Source organism: Macaca thibetana, chromosome 5, assembly GCF_024542745.1.
Source record: "Macaca thibetana thibetana isolate TM-01 chromosome 5, ASM2454274v1, whole genome shotgun sequence".
Taxonomy (NCBI): Eukaryota; Metazoa; Chordata; class Mammalia; order Primates; family Cercopithecidae; genus Macaca; species Macaca thibetana.
Genome location: NC_065582.1, coordinates 166,330,449 through 166,350,917, shown reverse-complemented (window position 1 = coordinate 166,350,917; position 20,469 = coordinate 166,330,449). Strand labels below are relative to the sequence as shown.

The 20,469-nt window shown below is 37.1% G+C and overlaps 1 protein-coding gene across 2 annotated transcripts in view; it reads left to right on the top strand.

The window, feature by feature from the left end:
* Nucleotides 1–20,469, top strand: part of SLIT2 (slit guidance ligand 2) — a 370,099-nt gene that overhangs the window by 311,770 nt on the left and 37,860 nt on the right. For both annotated transcript variants that reach the window (XM_050791112.1, XM_050791111.1), the window contains 3 exons: nt 5,298–5,422; nt 5,554–5,651; nt 6,878–7,017. In XM_050791112.1, coding sequence (XP_050647069.1) covers nt 5,298–5,422; nt 5,554–5,651; nt 6,878–7,017 — 363 coding nt within the window. The remainder of the gene's footprint in view (nt 1–5,297; nt 5,423–5,553; nt 5,652–6,877; nt 7,018–20,469) is intronic.

Sequence of the window (20,469 nt, the reverse complement as noted above, 5' to 3'; positions counted from 1 at the left end):
CACTGGGAAAAACTGAACAGACATTTGTTTTTAATAGCTAAAGAGAACTAGCAATTAATGCTCTGTTCTTACATGTTTTACATCCATATTCTCTCTGATGCAAAGATTTTATAAAATAATTATTGCCCTTTCTATTTAATTTTGACTCAGGAAGTTCATTTAGTGGCCCAAAGTCACATGTAAGTGTTGCAAATGGCCAAGCCTGCTAATCCAAAAGGTGTAGTAATTTAGCCTTTGTGTTTTTAGTTAACTATTTTGCAATGCAAATTTACAGGATTTTAACCTCTATCATCTGGAGATCATCTCCACCCCTCCACTGAAACTAGAACACCAGTGCCTTCTATCTTGACAATTTCAGTGGCTTCTTTTTAGTTATCTTTATTTGCTCTCTTTACATCTTCGACACTGGTGGCCACTTCTCCTTCCTCTAAAATCTCTTGGCTTCCTCATTCCTTTTATTTTTCCACCCACTTTTTCATGTAGACATGTTCTATCTTTAGCCCTATTAAGTTCTCAGTAGATTTCAATCCATACCTTTAAATTTCTAGCCATGGCTTTTCTTAAGAACTTCACATTCATATTTCCATTCACTTAGTGGATTCTTCTCCCATGATGGCTTGCAGAAACTTAAAACACATATACTAAGACATGCATTCTCATTCCCCACATCCACTCTGTAATTGATACCTGTATGTCACTACTGCTAAACTGTAAGTTTTTTTCAGAAATTCAGGCATTTCACTTGTCTTTGGTCTCTTAAAACCTGGCCTAGTGCCTGGCACAGTGTAGATGCTCAGTAAATATTTGATAAATTAATGATGGAATGTTGGCAACAAATATGCATTTGGTATTATTAATAATACTTGAGAAATGCCATAATGTAATTGCAAGTGGAGCGTAAAAGCAATGGTTTTAAATAAAAACCTTCTGTTAGTTAAATTATACCCGACAAATATCCCTAGTATGTTTCCCTGAGTTGCCTTTGATGTACCTCTGACTTGATACGAGGGCAGTACTAGAGGATTTTGTTATTTGACCCATATTTCTAAGGGATGCCAGAATGAAGGCAGATTCTAGAATGCAGCTAGAAGTTTTTGTCTGGAGTTTTTGGTAATAAATCAAAATGAGAGGCAGAACTCACTGGGTAGCAATAGTGGTGTCAGGTGCATAACTAGTGATTTGAGTCAAGTAAGCAAGTCTGCCTACAAGCTTTAATGGATTTGAGGTCCGACAGTTCTTCCATTAAAGATTAAAGTAACTGACAGAGACAGATTGTTAACCAAACTTTCTTCTCATTTTCCCTTTGAATTATTAAGCTAACCACACCTCCACCCATGTAGCTAATACTATAGTGCTCTCTTAATCACGACCAAATCTTAAATCAATCCAGTTTGCTTAGACTGTTCTCCTTCATTTCAGTGACATTAGTAAAGATCTTTATCCCTGAAGCTACATTTCCTTTCCCCTCTGTGGCACACATCTCATGAAGGCTAATTTGTTAACAATATGTTAACGTTTCTTGGAACCAGTTAGCTTTAGAAAGGAGAAAAGCTTAACGATCGCAGTTCTTTACCAAGCAGCCATGAAAGAACACAGAGAACCTCTTCTGTTTCTTAAAGTTGTACTGATATTTCTGGTGCTTGGCCACACCTGCTTTGCAAATCACAGTTGCATGCCTTAACAGCATAAAGTCATTAACTCTCAGTGTTGTACCTGGTGCCCACTTCTATTTCCCATGGGTTTCATAATAGTCCCTGTAGTTTCCCCAAATTTGAGCAGCTCATAGCACATATAGAAGGTTCTCAGGGAGCCTGTGATGAATAGGTAAACAGCAAGATCTCATTTGCCTTTGTCTTTGTTGAAATTTGGACAAACAAGAAAATGACTGCCTTTCTCCTTTTAAATAAAACACTTTTTGTTCCTCCTACCTACTCCAACTCTCTAGAAGTCTAAGAAGGAGTGTCAGTACTTGCCGTAATGTTGTCCTTGATCTCAGTAGATTCCCTGCTTGACACAGATTCTGTGCCCAAGATTGCTACGTATTATGGACATCTTCGTTTCACCTAGGACTAATCACGTGTGCAAAATTCTGCCAAGTGTTGATTTGCTCGTGGAGAGCTGTACTTAACTCTTCCCCCATTTTATGATGACTTTATTTGGCATCTCTCTTTAGCTCTGATATCATCTCCTTATTGTATAAACAGATTAAAGTTGTCATTCTCCTTGAATAAGAAGATTGCAGGAGAGGAGCTCTGAGAAAGTGTAGTGGATAGAAAATGAATCACAAGTTGGATGCAAATAGAAGACAGAAGATGGACTTAGAAGAGCAAAATATGGACAGGAAGATGAATGGGAGGAGAGCCAGATGCAAGGAATATCATTTCAAGAGATTAGACTATAGAAACAAGCTGATTTAGATAAACCAGGTAGATGTAAAAATCACATTCCGAAAAGGATTTTTGATTAAGGAGAATTACAAGCTACATAAAATAGGAAAAGAAATTATATCACTTTTAGACCCTTAGAGATATCAGAGGATGCTGCTATGTGGAATTTGTTTGACTTACAAACATCTTTTACTCAAACTCAAGTACTAGAAATAAGAAGTGATCGTTGAATAACTGGGTTTAAAAAGATATGAAAAACGAGAAGCAAATAGAATGATAGCTAACTTTACCATTGGTAAAGTTGATAGTCATGAACTTTACCAACCTGAAGAAATTAGAACTCAATTATTTTGCTCTGTTCCCAAACCCTGTGCCACAATCAGTTCAGCAAGTTTAAGAAAGTGTTAAAAGAGTCCTGGGTGTATGAGAATGCTTGTTATCTTGATTTTTTTTTTTTTAGCTAAACTGAACATATATGAGGGGGCAACAATCTCCCATAACAAATTCCAGATATAAAAATAATTCAGCATAATTATCTCTATGGAAAACCAAATTTGGTCTTGAATAAAATGCAAGGAAATTAGGTAGTGATTATTAATCAGATATGGTCCAGTGGACATTTATTATATAAATCTCCACTATGTGGTAAAATGGACACGGACTGTTTCAGCCAGGCAGTGATGCTGCCAGTATACTCGATTAAATTCTTCAAAATGTATTCCATTTTCTTCCCTAAGACAATCTCTTAATTTCTCATCTAATTACTCAGACATCATTTTTGGAACGTATCACATTCCGCAGGATGAACTTACAAGCTGCCAACCCTCAACTCCTTTTATTTAAGCCATAGCCTTACAAGGTTGAAAGCACAGTAACAAGCCAAAATACATTTTTTCTCAAGACCTTGGGATGTGGCCAGATAAATGCTTAGAGTTGTTGCATTTGCTGACTTGCTGTTTTGCTGGCATACATTTCTTCACCGTTTCATCCTACGCCTTTGTTCTGAGTTAGGTTCTTTCCTGTAAACTGGTTAAGGGATCCACTAGCAATGAGCTATTTTCTTTCCTCTTGCTGACGCATATATAACTTTAGCAAGCTCAAAACCATTTGTCGTTAGGTATTATGCTAATTTAACGAACTGCTTTCACTGTCACCATTCATTTCTGCAGTGTGCTGAACAGCGAAGTTTTTTTGCCCTTAATTGATAAATAAATTGGGCGGGGTGGAGAGAAATTAAATTTCTGTGGAGCTCACTTTACTTCAGAATTAATGCCAGCAGTTTCCCAGCTGTAAATTGAAACAGAGACTCCTTTAGTTATTCTAGTTACCAAGACAAAATGTAGGGGACATTAGCACTGGCACAGTCTCTCCTAGTGACTGAGGGGTCACTAGAAGAAGTAAGCACCAACTCTTTCCTTTAATACGGTCATCCTAGGACCAGTCAACTTTCTCCTAATGGCAAAATAGAACCAGAATTTCGATACATTTCAGGCATTTTTTAATTGATAGAAAAACTAAACACTACAGGGCACTATCATTTTCATGGATTTTAATTCAATACCATTACTTGAATATGTACTAGTATTTCCCAGAGTAAAGAATATGAAGAGACACAATGAATCTCTGTGGTCACCATATTTATTCATGTTGTCTTATATACATGAGTTTCTTTCAGTAGATCAACAACTCAAACGTGGGCTCTAATCTGTAGAATAATTTGATGCAGGTAGTTTATGTGAGTAGAAGTTATATAGCTTTTTGGTGAAGGTACCTTAGAAGGTTAGAGCAGTAATGGTGGGGGTGCAGAGCTGCTATGCAATTATCCAGATAACTTCACTAGAAATTGCATGTGATAAAACTTGCAATTAGAATTATTGCTGCTTATTCCAGTGAAGGCAAAAAACTAAAGAGAGATTATACTACAGAGTGAAATATAATTAATGTTTACAGTAAGAAATGTATGTGTTTTACATATAAAGATATCAGTGTCCTTGTCAGACACATTTGCCAAAAGGCATTGTGGTGAACTCTCACACACAATGCACAAAGTAGCATAGGTGGAAGATACTTTTATTGAGGACAGTACAATTTCCACATTGTTAGTCATTTGTCCAGTAAGTATGTGTGAACAAAGGAAAATGGCTGTGGCTAAATATGCATTTAATCGAGACCTTGCACGGCTCTTGAAGTTTTTTAAAGATATCTTCCAAAACATGAGATTGCAAGTAAAGATCATTTCAAAGATGTTTTCTTTTTGGAGAGGAAGATACAGAAACATCACCCATCATGTATTGTGCAAATGAACCAACAAATAAACCGAATCAAAAGGAAATGAGGGAGATTATAATAGAGCTTACACTTTTGGTTTCTTTCTATATGCATAAAGAGGCACTGTTTTGTATCTCCTATACAAAAGTCGTACTACTGAGTCAATGTTACCTGGGCAGATGCATTGTGTTGTGTTTTTAATTACAGTGATGAATTTCTACTTATTTATAAAATTTGCTCACCCCACGCCACACACGTAGTCTTCTCTGGGACTGACAATAGGCATTTCTATGAAGCAGGAGGAGGTTAAAGTACAGACAATGGCCAAGAAAAACATCCAAATAAACTAGTCAGCCCATGAGGGGACTCTGCGTCACTGGCACCATTAACGTCAGATACCAACTTAGAGTCCCACACTGACCTCAGAGAGGCTCACAGTACATCCAGTTGAGAAGGCCTCGTGTTGCATTATTGAACATCATAGGATGATGCTGATTTCTGGCTTGTCATGGATGAGAGACACATATAGATATGTGACCAATAATAATTTTATACAAAATTTACCATCACGTTAAAGCATACAAGTAATTATAAGTAAACTGGAAGAGCATCAGTTGCTCATATATTTCAATTAATTTTCAGGTCCTGTGGATGTCAATATTCTAGCTAAATGTAACCCCTGCCTATCAAATCCATGTAAAAATGATGGCACATGTAATAGTGATCCAGTTGACTTTTACCGATGCACCTGTCCATATGGTTTCAAGGTAAGTAAAAGCACTTTAAGAGTCACAGTTTGAGAACATACCTTTTCTTGGCGTGCCTTTATTATTCTACTGTGCTTTCTCTATGTGCCGAGAACTGCTTTAGTTGACTTTACTTGCCCCTTCTTCTCCAGGGGCAGGACTGTGATGTCCCAATTCATGCCTGCATCAGTAACCCATGTAAACATGGAGGAACTTGCCACTTAAAAGAAGGAGAAGAAGATGGATTCTGGTAGGTCATTAGTCTGTGATCATCTGTGTCTGAAGTATTGGAGCAAGGATCACTAAGCCAACATGTATTTTCCTTTTCAAATGAAAGAGCAGTATTTTTCAAAGAATGCTGGAGAAAGAGTACTTACTATGTATGGGTCCCTCTCGAAGATGTTGCAATATAAAAACTAAATGGAGACACTACAGTATTATCAGCTCAGGATGCTACAAAACCAAAACTAATTTACAAACATACACACATGCACATTATGGTTAATCAGGTCAGATTAGGGCAAGACAAAGTATTAATATTGGCCCCATTATACTAATTAATAGCCAACTAGTCTGCTACTGCTAGTCATATATTCATCTGTTGTTTTGCTTATTGCTTTAACAGAGTGTGTAATGATAAGATATAGGTCCCACTGAAACAGAAAATTAATGATTTATTTCTGAGATACAATATAAGTAGACAGACTTGCTGTGAATGATTTTAATCTGGAGTTTTTTAATCATATGGTACAATTATTTCAGATGTACTTCATGAATTATGAACTGGAGCTCTTTATTAAATGACACTAATAATATCACATAAGAATGCTAATATACTACTAAAACTTGTTAGAATTTCACTTTTTAGAAGAAATAGACTTCTGCATTCTGTTATGAAGTTATCTCTTGTTCAAAAATTATTCAATACGTACTCAAGATTGTTTTATGCCAGAGGAAGGATTGCATTTATTAAGACAAAGAGAACATTCACATTTTGCAATTGCAAGGAAGACAAATATTTTATTTTCGGATTCATTTTTGTTTCAAAACATCAAGGACATTATATATATGTAATTTTAAAAATCAGAACTAGTTCCTCTTCATTTATGAGCAAAGAAGTCTGAATTATTTTATTAGAGCACAACTCAAGATTAAGATATCTAGGGCTGTGGAATAAAGCTGCTTGTGTTTTAGACCTGCAAATACAGTGAGTTTATTGACTTTTAAGACCATGGAACCATTTGCCTTCTTGCAACCAGCATAAATTTTATTTTTTGAATGGTTTCTGCTTGGGTGGATATTACTTTAAATTGATGTTTACAACATGTCATTTAAAAGCATTTTAAAAAATCAATTTCTGGTAGTTAAAAGCTCTATGGTTGGTTAGTGTAATTATGTTTTTTTCAATATTTAGACCACATGACTTGAAAATGCGGCAAAAAGATGTTTTTCGCTTTTTCTTCCTCTGGCATTCAGGTGTATTTGTGCTGATGGATTTGAAGGAGAAAACTGTGAAGTCAACGTTGATGATTGTGAAGATAATGACTGTGAAAATAATTCTACATGTGTCGATGGCATTAATAACTACACATGCCTTTGCCCACCTGAGTATACAGGTACAAAGAACAGGAAATATTTTGCCTTCAATCAGTATACCTGTTTGAAAGCATCATTGGAACTATGTTATATATGTTTAGTAAATCATTTTATTATTTGATAAATGGTAGGTGTCTTGAAAATCAGATGTAATGTAAATAATGTAAGGACTTAAAGATAGTTTCAGCTAACCAAATAAAAGACCCAGGGATCTCTGTTCAAACACATGCATCTATTATAAAGCCATGCTATCCAGTAATAAAAGAAGCTATTGTCCTAAAGCTTTTAGTCCCACAATTAAATGGCATTTTTGTGCAAACCATTTTCCCTGTGCAAACCAACCCCCAGTACCTGTGTGAAAAGAGGACATTTATTTAATAGCCAAAACATAATTAAGCATTTGAGATCATTCATCTTCATACTTATGTCTTTGCTAGTGAGTGTTTGCCTCTAGTAACTCATGTCCCTCAAATTAAAAGTCAGGAAGATACTGAGCACTTTGGATAGTCTTATGAGACGATCACCTTTTTTCTAACACTTTTGTTTATTTGGATGACACATCTCATTAGACTATTAATTGCTAAACTTCTTCCCAATTCAAACCAATTTGCTCTAAAGTCAACATCAAGCTTATGACTTGTCTATTTTGTCAGAATTGATTTTTTTTTAATTTTTTTTTGTGGCTCTGAATTAGAAACTTCATAGATATGCCCGTTTTCCTTTAATAAATCACTTAACGTTGACAAAGGAAAAACAAGAATGTTGTATATTTTATTTGTAAGAAAAAAAGTAGAGAAGTAGTTTTGGTCACTCTACTCAAAGTTGCTATTTCCATTTTCTGGGTGCATTTCATAAATTATATCTATTTTCATATAATTTAATACCTAGTGAGAAAATCACAGGATGAAATTACAATGCAGGTGACTGGAGTTAACATCTCACAACATGAAAGATGGGCATACATCTGTATAATTAAATTTTCCCAGGGATTGTTTGGAAAATGATTAAAATGGAAGCTTTTATGGAGTACCCAAACTGAATCTTACTAGGTACCTTTCTTGATGGGAAAATACTAGGTAGAATAATGAGGCTCTGTTTTGGCAACCCAAATCTGTTTGAGTGACTCTGAAGGCTGCCTTTTCTAGGGTCTTATTTTTAATTTTTATTTTTTTGGCACCAATAAAGCACCCGATATCATGTAAAGCAGTAATAGCATACTAAGTTTCCAGTAGAAATTTGAACATGCTGTATTACCAAGTCTTATAGGACATATCTACAGACTTTAGTCTGCTTAGTGGGTGGAATTTTAGCATTATTTGATATTTTACGTGCAAGTTTCTAGAGTATCTAGAAAGAATGTAGGTGTTATGTAGCTTTGACTTTCACACTAATATTACCAATATTATCACACCTCAGAAACTTGACATTAGCCTGTGACCACAAATTCTGGAACCCTTTGAGCTACCCTGAGAATTTAACTTCATTGGATGGGCTGATTTAGACTTGTCCAAGAAGCCCAATGTTTGCACTAAAATCTGCTACCTGGTACCTTCTTAGAATAGAATAATTCTCTTTTTCCATCATTTTCCTGATCATTATAGAAAGGGCTTAAGAACCCAGTTAATTTTGGAGGCCTCCTTAAATCAACCCACTCTCCCTCCACCAGACAAATTGGATCCAAGCATTTCAAGCAAACTTTGCCTAACCAATACCTTCCTAAGCACAGAACCAGGAATATATATATATATATTTCCTGATGAAAACGTAGGCTGTGGAGCACAACTGCAATCAGGTTCTTATATGTCTTTTTGACAATAAAATTTCTAGAAGGTGGTTGAGGACCCTTTTGCGTTGGTTTGGAGGAGTCCTCCTGCTTTGGCTTTTGATTTGCTATTCCTTATTCTTATCCATTTCTTTTGGGTCTTTGTCTTAGCTGCTCACCCTTCATTTCCCCAGCTCCCTCTCTACACCTGCTCCTCTTGAACACACGTTTTTTCCTATTCTAAGGGTCAGTTCAGAGCAGTTTCCATGGAGAAGTGTTATGAAGCCTCCCGTCCCCAACTATGTCAGATCTCTTTCTTTGAAACATATCATAAATACCTAAAGCTTAGCCAAACCGTTCTTCAGCCAAAATGTGACATCTATAAAAGCTGTCATCTGGGAACTTGCCATGAGTATCTGTCAAGAGCCATTTGGCTCTCCACAAGAACTGGGACTGTTTTAGTCTTTTTACTTATAACTATTGCAAATGTCAGTTTGCCTTAATTTGGGCAAAGGATCAACAAAAATACTAAACAGAAAGTACATGGCATACAAAACATGAAGATACGACCATTTTATCTTCAGAGTGGGTCTTGTGGGCCATGAAGAGTTTGACAATTTGGCATGAGAGAAGATATCTAAATGGGGCAAATGTATAACTCATCTATTAATTGTAGTATTTTTGTGCACACGTGAAATGAGCTCATTTACAAAATTTCAAATAACCATCTGCAGATTTTGAAATCATTGACACATAAGTGACCTTTAATTATGGGAAGTAGGAATGAAGCTCTAGAGTTTTATATCCTGCTTCATCCAAGTCTGCAGTTAAGGAGGAATTTTCTTATAATGTGATTATATGGTTTTAAATTTGAGTTTGGAATCTGATTAATGAGCAGGAGATCTGGGAGCAGAAGCACCGCTTTGCTCAGGGAACATAATAATGTTGTCAGTGTTTAAAAATCATCCTAGTAACAAGTTCATTTTTCCTTTGAAAATTTTGTACTCTGTATCCCAAAGGCATACAATGAGAAGTGAACTCTGTTTCATGGGAACAAATAATGCCATACAGAAAAAAGGCTTGTAAATTATTATGGTGACAGTTTTTATATTTGACACCTATATCAAGAGTCAGAACGGACATAATGTCAATGGAAACAAATCCAGAGATCTGTGAGCCATCTGACAGAGAAGTTGTGACGAACAGACTACAAAACATGACTAGAAATATTTAAAATAAAATGAGCCACCTATGGGGAATTTATTAAACTATATTTAAGCCCTGTGCGACCAAAATAGCACAGTAAGTAGTTACTGATTTGTTAGAGGAGAAAATTCTCTGCTCTTCCCTGCTCCGGGGATTGACAGCATAAACTGTAAGGACAAATACTGTTTTTCTGTTATCTAAATCTTGCTGTAACTTCACCACCCTAGTCACCAAAACCATTCTCCATATACTCCAGTTCATCATCTGTGCTTCCAGTTGTGTAATGCATGACTGCCGATTACTAGCATATTTTAGGTAAGATTAACCTTTGAAAAGTTGAATTCACTATGAATCTAAATTAACATCCCTATACTGTTAAGAAAGTAGGACTTCAGAATTGTAAAACAAACAATTTTAAAATTAAATCTAAGGTTTTAATTGTAGCTTGAGAGATTTTGTTGGTTTTGATTTTTTGTGTGGTTATTTTTTAAAAATCATGATCATCTTCTTTCTAAAGACAAGACATTTCTTGGAGCTAAATGTCCAAGGAATTCCTGAACTTACATAAACCTAACACCTATAAAAATAAAAACTATAAATATGGCACCCCTGTTTTTTAGAAAAATGGACCCCTTTTTTAGGCTCTAGTGTTAACTTAGGTGTTTAATTCAAAAATGTGCCTTTGTGTATTTCCCAATAGTCAGAACCCTGGATCTGCTATATCAAGACTGTGTGTCTTAATTAATTCTTATTCTTACAGGACCACATACAAGTATGACACAGTTGATCACATTTTAAGCCCTCCTTTCACTTGATGGGATTACTTAAATTCCATAAAATGAACATCTCCATGCAAATTGGGCATGTAAAGCCTTAGAACACATTTTGTGGAAAATATTCAGACCACTTTAAATTTTCCATTGTGTACCCATTTTCTCTTTGTTTTCCAAATCTCTGACGCCCATGCACAAGCCATTCGGTGTCCATCTTAAACAGTAAAGGTGATGGTTGTTCCGTCCCCTGGTTTAGACGCAGACCTCTAGCTCCCTGTGATAGCATTTACCTTTTGCCTCATTTTCTCCATGTTTGTGCGTGTGGCCCGGCTGTAGGTAAGAAATCCAAGCCTTGCTTCAGCTCGCTCGCCCACCCCTGCTTCTCTGTTGTGAACGCTACGCATTGGCTTCCTGTGCTCTGCTGTTGTATTGCAATGTAAAAAGTCTTTTGTCTCTTCTGTCTTTGTCGCTGCCAGCTGCTAATCTGAATGAGGTGGAAAAAGGTTAGTTGCCTTTTAAGTCTATTACGATTTTCATTTTAGTCTCCCTCTTTCTTGTAAACTTACGTAGATTTCACTGTGTGTACATGGTAAAAAGGAATGTTGACAAAATATAAAATCTGAAAACAGTATGTCAAATCAGTCATTCAGATCTTTAATCTGTACCTCACTATGCCAAACACTATAAAATGGGCCTCTGATATGCAATTTATCTATTGTTAGAAGATAACGAATAGAAACTTTTTGAGTGGGAAGAAGGGGTGGCTAGAATAAGGGACTAATATACATTTTTTAAATTTTCTACTTGTCTGTATGCTTCCACTTTTTAAATACGTCACAAACATGTATTACTTTTAGAATGAACCACTTAAGTTATTTAGTACTGTAGATAAGGCTGCAGATAGAAAAATGTTTAAGTAAGAAAGACTGTTCCCATAACTTTAAGCAGATATCTTTAGTAACATGAAATATGAAAAATATTTGAAGGTGTATACATTTATTGAAACACTTTAGGAAATAAATATTATAAAGCCTAAGAAGTTGACTTACAGGATGTCATGACTACTAGGCAGTATGTTTAAGCATAAAAAAGCCATATTTAATCATTGACATCAATATGATCCACCCAGCTCCCCAAATACATCAGGGCCCATAAAAGTAAGCCGTAGAATTATTAGAGTGATAGCTGTGTCTGGGAAATCATCATGGAATATTTATGACATTTTATCTTAAAGACTCAGAGTTTTAACTAATTACATTAGATTGTTAATTATTCAGCTTACTAAAAGTCTTCAAGTACGAAATGCAGGCACAATGTCCTAAAAGGAACACAATGTGTGCTTGTCTTGATAGTTCCAGTTGTATCTGAAGCATTTGCAGTTGGATTATGAGGATAATAAAGAAGTTATTATAGACTGGGGCATGGTGACTCACTCCTGTAATTCCAGCATTTTGGGAGGCCAAGGCAGGTGGATCCTTTGAGCCCAGGAATTTGTGACCAGCCTGGGCAACATGGTGAAACCTGTCTCTACTAAAAATACAAAAATGAGCAGGACATTGTGGCACACACTTGTAGTCCCAGCCACTCCTAGGAGACTGAGGCAGGAGAATCACTTGAACCTAGGAAGCAGAGGTTGCAGTGAGCTGAGATTACGCGACTGCACTCCAGCCTGGGCAACAGAGTGAGACTTGCTCTCAACAACAACAACAACAACAACAACAACAACAACAACAACAACAAAAAAGACAGAGGTTATCATCTAGCAGGTCTTTCTGTCTTCTCTTGCTGTGGGTTTCATTTCCTCTGTTGCGTTGCTTGGATGATTTACTGTGTTTGCTGACTTAGTCTTACAGTGTGCAGAGTTAAGTTGAAAAACATGAAAAGAAAATGGTTTCATATGTTAGAATGTAACAATATAACATGTGCTATTCTCTGGGGATTAACGCATCTAATACCTTCCTGGGTCAAATGGCATCTTTTCTCTTTACAAGTACTAAGCAATTGATGGCCTGGTCAGGGATGTCTAAGGGCTGAGTCTATCTCAGAAACATAATAGCAATTATTCCATCACAGGAATATGTCCTTAAATTGTTGTGTATACTCTTAGAAACAATCTTGGCAGTACGAGTGTTTTAAATCACCATGTGGTTTCATGTGTTGACTAAATTTCATGCTTATGTTTATAAAAGCTCCCTTTTATTTTCCAAGAATTTGCTGCTGACTGAATTTGCTTTTAAAAGCAGTCAAATCATTCTCTATATTTTTAATTCAAAACTTAATTGGAAATATAATTTCCATTTTTTCTAGCACCTGGGGGAATTTTCTTAAGAAGAATGTACATCATTAGTCGATGCGCTGTTAATTTAAAAGAGCTCTGTAGTTTATGTGAACAACACAAAGGTGGGCAAAAACTTCTATGAAACGACGATAAACCACTTGTTCAAGGATATGCACCTTGTAAGTGGAGGCCCAGATGCAAACCCATGTCTCATTGGCCCCAAAGCATGCACTTTGGGGTGGGGGCCTCTGCTGGAGCCTGTCCCTTCTGCCTTGCTGCCTTCTTCAGGCACAACTTCTTTTCTGTCTCACAATAGCTTATTTCTCATTCATGGTTTATGCCAAACAAGCTTTCCTTCTGCTCTCCTGCTGTCTCTTCGGCTCACTATGCACAATTGTCCTTATGTAAGGAAAGCTGTACCCACAAAATTCAAGTGCAGCCAAGCCGTCTATTTTATCTAGACATGAAAAAAGCACCGAATGAAAGCCTGTACAATTAATGAATAAATTCTCCCCGAGAACTAGGCTACCTTTTATCCCATAAGGCAGGTGGTTAGTTTGTGTAGGTAAGGGGGAAAGTTCAGGTTCTCATCCCGGCACAAATATTTATAAACTCTGGGATACCTCCCAGTCTTTTATTTTTCTTCTGTGAAACAGGAACAATGATATCTGTCATATCATTCACATAGACATTTGAGAATAACATGTAACCATGTATCGGAAAACACTTTGAATGGGTAAATGTCTATACTCCAGAAATATTGAAGGCTGCCCTGTAAGACAGGTTTAAATTTTGCATCATTTAATTCCAAACATCGTCACTACGGTAACATGGTTCAGATATAGTTGATGCCATTCCCCATGGCAGAAGAATTCTTATGGGAATTCTGTATTCTAATTTTTTATAAAGAAAATTACATAAGGTAAATTATGTATAGAATGGAAATTTCTCTCCCCATATTGTTTAGAATTGTCTGTCTTTATTATTACTGTTTTTAATTTTACTTTGTACACTCACTTCATATAGAAAGATTTTATTTAGGGATAGGTCTTTGGTCGTCTTTGCCCCCATACACTACTTTGAAACATAAGGAAATACACAATGCTGAAGAGCTCTTGGATTTGGCTGAGCTGGATTTGTAGATTTTGTGTATGTTTTTAGATATTCGTGATCTCTTAGTAACAGTGACTTCTGTTTTTAATTCTGCTTCGAGATGTGTAAGGTCTTTATATCAAGGTCATTATAGATGCTGACATACTTGTGAGCCTCAAATAAGGGAAATGTAAGTTACCGTCTGTTTTTACTAGAGAGAATACTTTGGCAGCCTAGTGATATTATGTGGTTTGTATTCATCCTCCAACGTTTCAAAACTTTCTTAAATGCACTTTCATCTCAAAAAAAGTTTTAAAGATCTTGTTTTCTCTTTAGTTAATAGGCAGTGCCCACTGAGCCCAGAACAACAATTTAGTCTAACCAAGTCTTATTCAATCTAATCTGAATTGAGTTAAATATTTTGAAATGTTTTGAAATATGAAGTTTGAAAATATTTTGAAAACTGAGTTAAATATTTTCTGAAGTTTCAGTAGTTGCTGGAATTGGCTATATTATTTAGCCTCAGTGTTCCAATAAGGAAATGCTGAAAAACACTTCATTTTGTGTTTGTTTATTTGGAGAGGTAAGTTTTTTTTTTTCCCCATTTAAAAATATGCCAGATGCTTATTGAGAAAACATCTTATGCAGGACACCGTGCTAAATATTGAAAGTGATACAGAAATCCATAAAACGTTACCCTTATCTACTGAGCAAACTCTTTGGCTTTGCTTCTTTACCGCAAGGTCAGATCACGTCAAATATTTCTCAGTATACAACCATCAATTCTCATATCCCAAGAACATTAATAATAGAATATAGCTACTTTACTAGTTTGTAGGTAAAGAAAAACACTCCTTCTGAATATGGACACTGACCAAGCTCTCTGACAGACTCAAGCAACTCATTTCATACCACTTAGAAAACGAAAATAGGAACCGAAAACTGATTGCCCTTCTTTGAAACGTCTAAATACCTACGTGTATAGCATATTTTCTTGAACCTTCCTATTTTGAATTCTGATAAACTTTTATCTCACGTGGTTTCTCTATGGCAGTGCTCCGATGATGTACGTGTCCCATTTTACACCTATTGCACACAAAGATCACATCTGTTAATGGCTAATGCATCTTACTGGGCATCTGCCTGTGTTATTGTGCTGTGGTGCCTGGGATTATAACCTTGAGAATGTAACAAATAGGGCTGGTCTGGTTTAGCAAAAAAGGAGAAAACATATGTACTTTTCTTTCAGGTCCAGCTTAATGAAGCTGCCCTGAGATGACTCCCATAGTCTCATCAGCTATGTCTATCCTGTGCTATAGATCATCAATCTCTCTGCCACACTGCATGGTCTGTAGGAGGAGAGAGAATGTTTCTGTTTCTATAAATAAAGAACAAATGGGAAATGTATACTTTTTAAAATCAGAATTGGATCGAATTTACAAAATTTGGTAATGATAAACATTAAGGTCCATTCATCTTAACCTTCCTCAAACGTGCCACTTAAGTGCTGACAAGTGCAATTTCTTGATAATGGAGCTCAGAGTCTCCATCCTTTATTGGAATGGTAACTGTTCGGCATAAAAATGCAGTAGGGATATCTGGAAGTGAACAGATTACCCATCTCATCCAGCCTGCAAGGGCACACCTCGGGCTAGCATCTCAGAACACAAATCTGCTACCAGTTTTTTAATTCTCTCTTTGCTTCCTTACATTGTTCTTTATGTGATCTGGGTCTCTGTTAACATTTAAAAAGCATTTACCTGCCAGAAGCAATCAAATAAGTGCTATCTTTCCTATTTTTTTATCCAGCACCTAGTTTGTGCCAGACAATTTACTAGTGAATGCAATGGGAATGGAGAGAGACAAAAATATAAATATAAAGGTATCCCATGCCCTCAAGTCGCATACTTTTAAGAAATTAAATCGTATTTTTTATCTATTAGGTTGCTTATTTTGATATCTTCCCTTGCTGAGTTAATTCAAAGAGAATGAAATTAGTACATTTATTCAAATCTTTCTGGAGTTTGACTGATTACATTCAACACTAGAATTCTGGTCCAGTTATCCAGATTGCCATCCTAAATTTCTCCTTCATTATTATCAATATTAATAATTATTTCTTCTAAAAAAATAGTTTGTTACAAGTTACAATAGGAATAAAAATGGGCTGCAATATCAGCTCCAGTACCCTCACCACCTCTTTCGTACATCTATGATATCCAGAATGGACTCAGATTTTTATCTATTTCAAAGAGAGAATCAGCTAATCTAGTTACATTAGCAGAAGGTAGCAACAGTAGCAAGAGTTATGTGTGCCAGCAACACCATGTACTGCTATCTAAAATTATTTTGTTGTAGACATGCCCAACTTGAATTTAAAAAGCTAACTTTGGGGAAAATTAAATAGAGATACTCAACATCCATTTAGTGTAAAACAAATTAATATTTTTAACAAATTAACATTTTTAACAGTGATTTGAGTCAGAAAATTTCAGAAATCTTAATCTGGGGACAAAATGATCCACCTTTTTGATAAGCAGGCTTCCACCATTTTGATAAGCAGGCTTTGAGGACTAAATAAGCCGAGATGAGATATCCCATTGCCCAGATTTCTTGGTAGGTAGAAAGCAATTAATAGTCCAGCCAAGACAGGGCACAGTGGCTCACGCCTATAACCCTGGTACTTTGGGGGGCCGGGGCAGGCAGATCACGAGGCCAGGAGTTCGAGACCAGCCTGGCCAAGGTGGTGAAATCTCATCTCTACTAAAAATACAAAAAAAAAAAAAAAAAAAAAACCATCTGGGCATGGTGGTCTGCACCTGTAATCCCGGCTACTCAGGAGGCTGAGGCAGGAGAATTACTGGAACCCAGGAGGCGGAGGTTACAGTGAGCTGAGATTGCACCACTGCACTTTAGACTGGGCAACAGAGCAAGACTCTGTCTGGGAAAAGAAAAAATAGCCCAGCCAACAATTCTTCAAAACTTTCCTCTCTGTAATTAACATGGCTTATTTAGCAAAGAGAACAGATCTCTTCAGGGGTAATAATGTATTTCAGAACTGTATAATATAGTTTTTAATAATAATTAAAAATAATTTTATTTAGCCCAGTTTCTAGGCCGGGATGCTACCCGTATGTCAATCATTCAGGGAACTTAACAGACAGTAGAAAATTAGATGTTGATCTTATTTCTCTAAATTCTCCGTATAGTAACTTCTCCAGGGTAAAGCTTTGTCATACTCATCCTTCAATCATTTGCTAGATCTAGCACAAAAAATGTCTCCCAAGATGTATAATGAAAATTACACTAAAGCAGCTTTTGTTGGTGAAATAAAAAACCTGACTCTGAGAGAGTACATGTAAACTAATTCTATTATAAGTAAATTTATTTTTAAACTATTCTTATTCATTTCAGGAAACATTTAATGTTAACTCTCATGGACCATATACTATCTTCATTATTCATTCATTTGTCAAAAAGTTACTATAGTTAAGAAATTTCAACAATGCTTAATGAGTTAAAGCAGTATATTTTAAAGAAAAAGTACATTTAAGAAATCTGACAGGATGTGCAGGAAATGTAAATCAACTCAAATATCCTCCACTTATGATGAGTTTTGATGTTTTGACATTTTTTATATATATATATATATATTTTGAGACGAGTTCCACTCCTTTGCCCAGGCTGGAGTGAAATGGCATGAGCTCGGCTCACTACAACCTCTACACCCTCCCCACAACCTGGGTTGAAGCGATTCTCCTGACTCAGCCTCCCGAGCAGCTGGGATTATGGGTGCCCACCACCATGCCCAGCTAATATATATATATGATATATATAATATATATTATAATATATGATATATATAATATATATCTCAAATATATATATCATATATGATATATCTCCTCCACCTCCTGGGTTCATATATATCATATATGATATATGATATATATTACATTTGAGATATATATATATATATATATTTGAGACAGTGTCTGGCCCAGACTGGAGTACAGTGGCATGATCTCAGCTCACTGCAACCTCCGCCTCTCAAGTTCAAGCGATTCTGTTGCCTCAGCCTTCCAAGTAGCTGGAATTACAGATGTGCACCACCATGCCCAGCTATTTTTTGTATTTTTAGTAGAGACAGGGTTTTACCATGTTGACCTCAGGTGATCCACCCACCTTGACCTCCCAAAGTGCTAGGATTACAGGCATCAGCCACCATGCCTGGCCGATATAATATAAAGTAATAAAACACTTTCAGGATTACTTTTATATTTAATGATAGTATATATATTATATATGTATATATCTATATATATGTGTGTGTATATATATGCACACACACAAGTAGTTAATAATTGCAGCTGTCATTCAAAGTTCAAGCACATCTGCAAACTTACCATAAACACTGATGGCACAGGCATTCGACTCACTTTCTCTTCTGCAAGACACAGTAGTCTATGATTCTCTTGCCTTTGCCATCTCTAAGACCTTGAAGAGAAGACTTGTTGTTATTGTTTGGATAGCCTGTCCTGCAAGCCCTAACTGCTAACACCAGCTCCCCTCCAACAGAGGAGTAAGTGATGATTGGTCCAAGTCAAGCACAACTCACAGTGCTTTGCAGAGAGACTTCTGGCCACGGCAGCACATGTAGAGCTAATCTACACTACTGTGCTCCACTTACGTCTTGACTCTCTTGAAGCACAGGGAGCCTTGTCATGGGCCATTCCCTCTCCTTTGTGCACCGCTTATTACAGACTGACTATTGGAGAAGCTCATAGTACTAAAAGAAAACTTGAGACAAAGGAGAAGACAGCTACATGAAATAAAATGAGAGGAAAGAGACATAAAAATGAAAGAAAAAAAAAGGAAGAAATAGTGGCGTAAGTTGAAAGTTTTATTCCCCACCATAAACTTCCAGTGATTTGGAATTTACTACCTGTATTGTTTTGCTAGGGCTGCCATAACAAATTACTGCAAACTGGAGGCTTAAACAACAGAGTTTTATTGTCTTACAGTTCTGGAGGCTAGAGGTCTGGAATCAAGGTGTCCATGGTGTTGATTCCTGCAGAGGATTGTGAGGGAAATGTCTCTCCAGGCCTGTCTAGTTGGCTTCTCCCTGTTTTTCATATCGTCTTCCTCTATGCCTGTCTTTCCTGGTATCCAGGTTTCCCTTTTTGATAACACCAGCCATATTGGATTAGGGCCTACCCTAATGACTTTAACTTGCTCTCCTCAGTGAAAACTCTATCTCATAATAAGGTCACAGTCTGAGGTACCAGAGGTCTCAAACACACCAGTTTTTTGTTGTTTTTTTTTTGCTTTGAGGGGCACAATTGAATCCTCAACACCACCTCACTGTATTTTAAACTCTGTGTTTGCACCAGAAAACCTGTTCTACCTCCACTGTTCTCCATGTCACCAAAAGGTAATTCCCAATATACATACCTGAATCATAGACGTCCCAGACAACTCCCCCTCTCTCTTTCCCCCATGCTTATCCAGTCCATCAAAAAGTCTCATCTGTTTTGCTTCGTAAACACTACTTTGGGCCATGTATACCCCCACCCCACCCCTACCCTGCATAAGCAGTCACCTCTCATGTGTATCCCCGCTTATGCAATCTGCCATCCTCCAATGGAGACAAAGTGCTCTTTTCTTTCTTTCTTTCTTTCTTTTTTAAAGACAGAATTTCGCTCTTTGTTGCCCAGGCTAGAGTAGTGCAGTGTCGCGATCTCTGCTCACTGCAACCTCCGCCTCCCAGGTTCAAGTGATTCTCCTGTCTCAGCCTCCCGAATAGCTGGGACTACAGGCACCCACCACCACACCCGGCTAATGTTTGTATTTTTAGTAGAGACAGGGTTTCACCGTGTTGGCCAGACTGGTCTCAAACTCCTGACCTCAGGTGATCCGCTCGCCTCTGCCTCCCAAAGTACTGGGATTGCAGGCGTGAGCCACCGCACCCAGCCAGAGTGCTCTTTTCAAAGTGCACATGTCATCTGGCCATGCCCCTACTGAAAACCTTTCAGTGGCAGCCCATTATTCATAGAATGAAGACTTTCGACCCTGTGACCCAGCCAGCCTCTGGGGCTCCTCTGGCACCGTGTTTTCCCAGGCTCACTCCCATCTCTCAGGGCTCCTGTTCTTCATGCTGCCTCCTGCAGAAGCCTCTGTCGGAGCTCTTCATTCTCCACTTCACCCTTGCCTCTGAGTCTCACCTCTTCAGAAGAACCTCTCCTGTCCTTCTTCAGAGCAAACAGTCCCTTTCTAGAGCCCCACAAAATGTTCCTGCTTAGCATTCAGCACAGAGGCAATTTTATATATATAATAGTCCCCTCGTTATCTGCGGGTGATA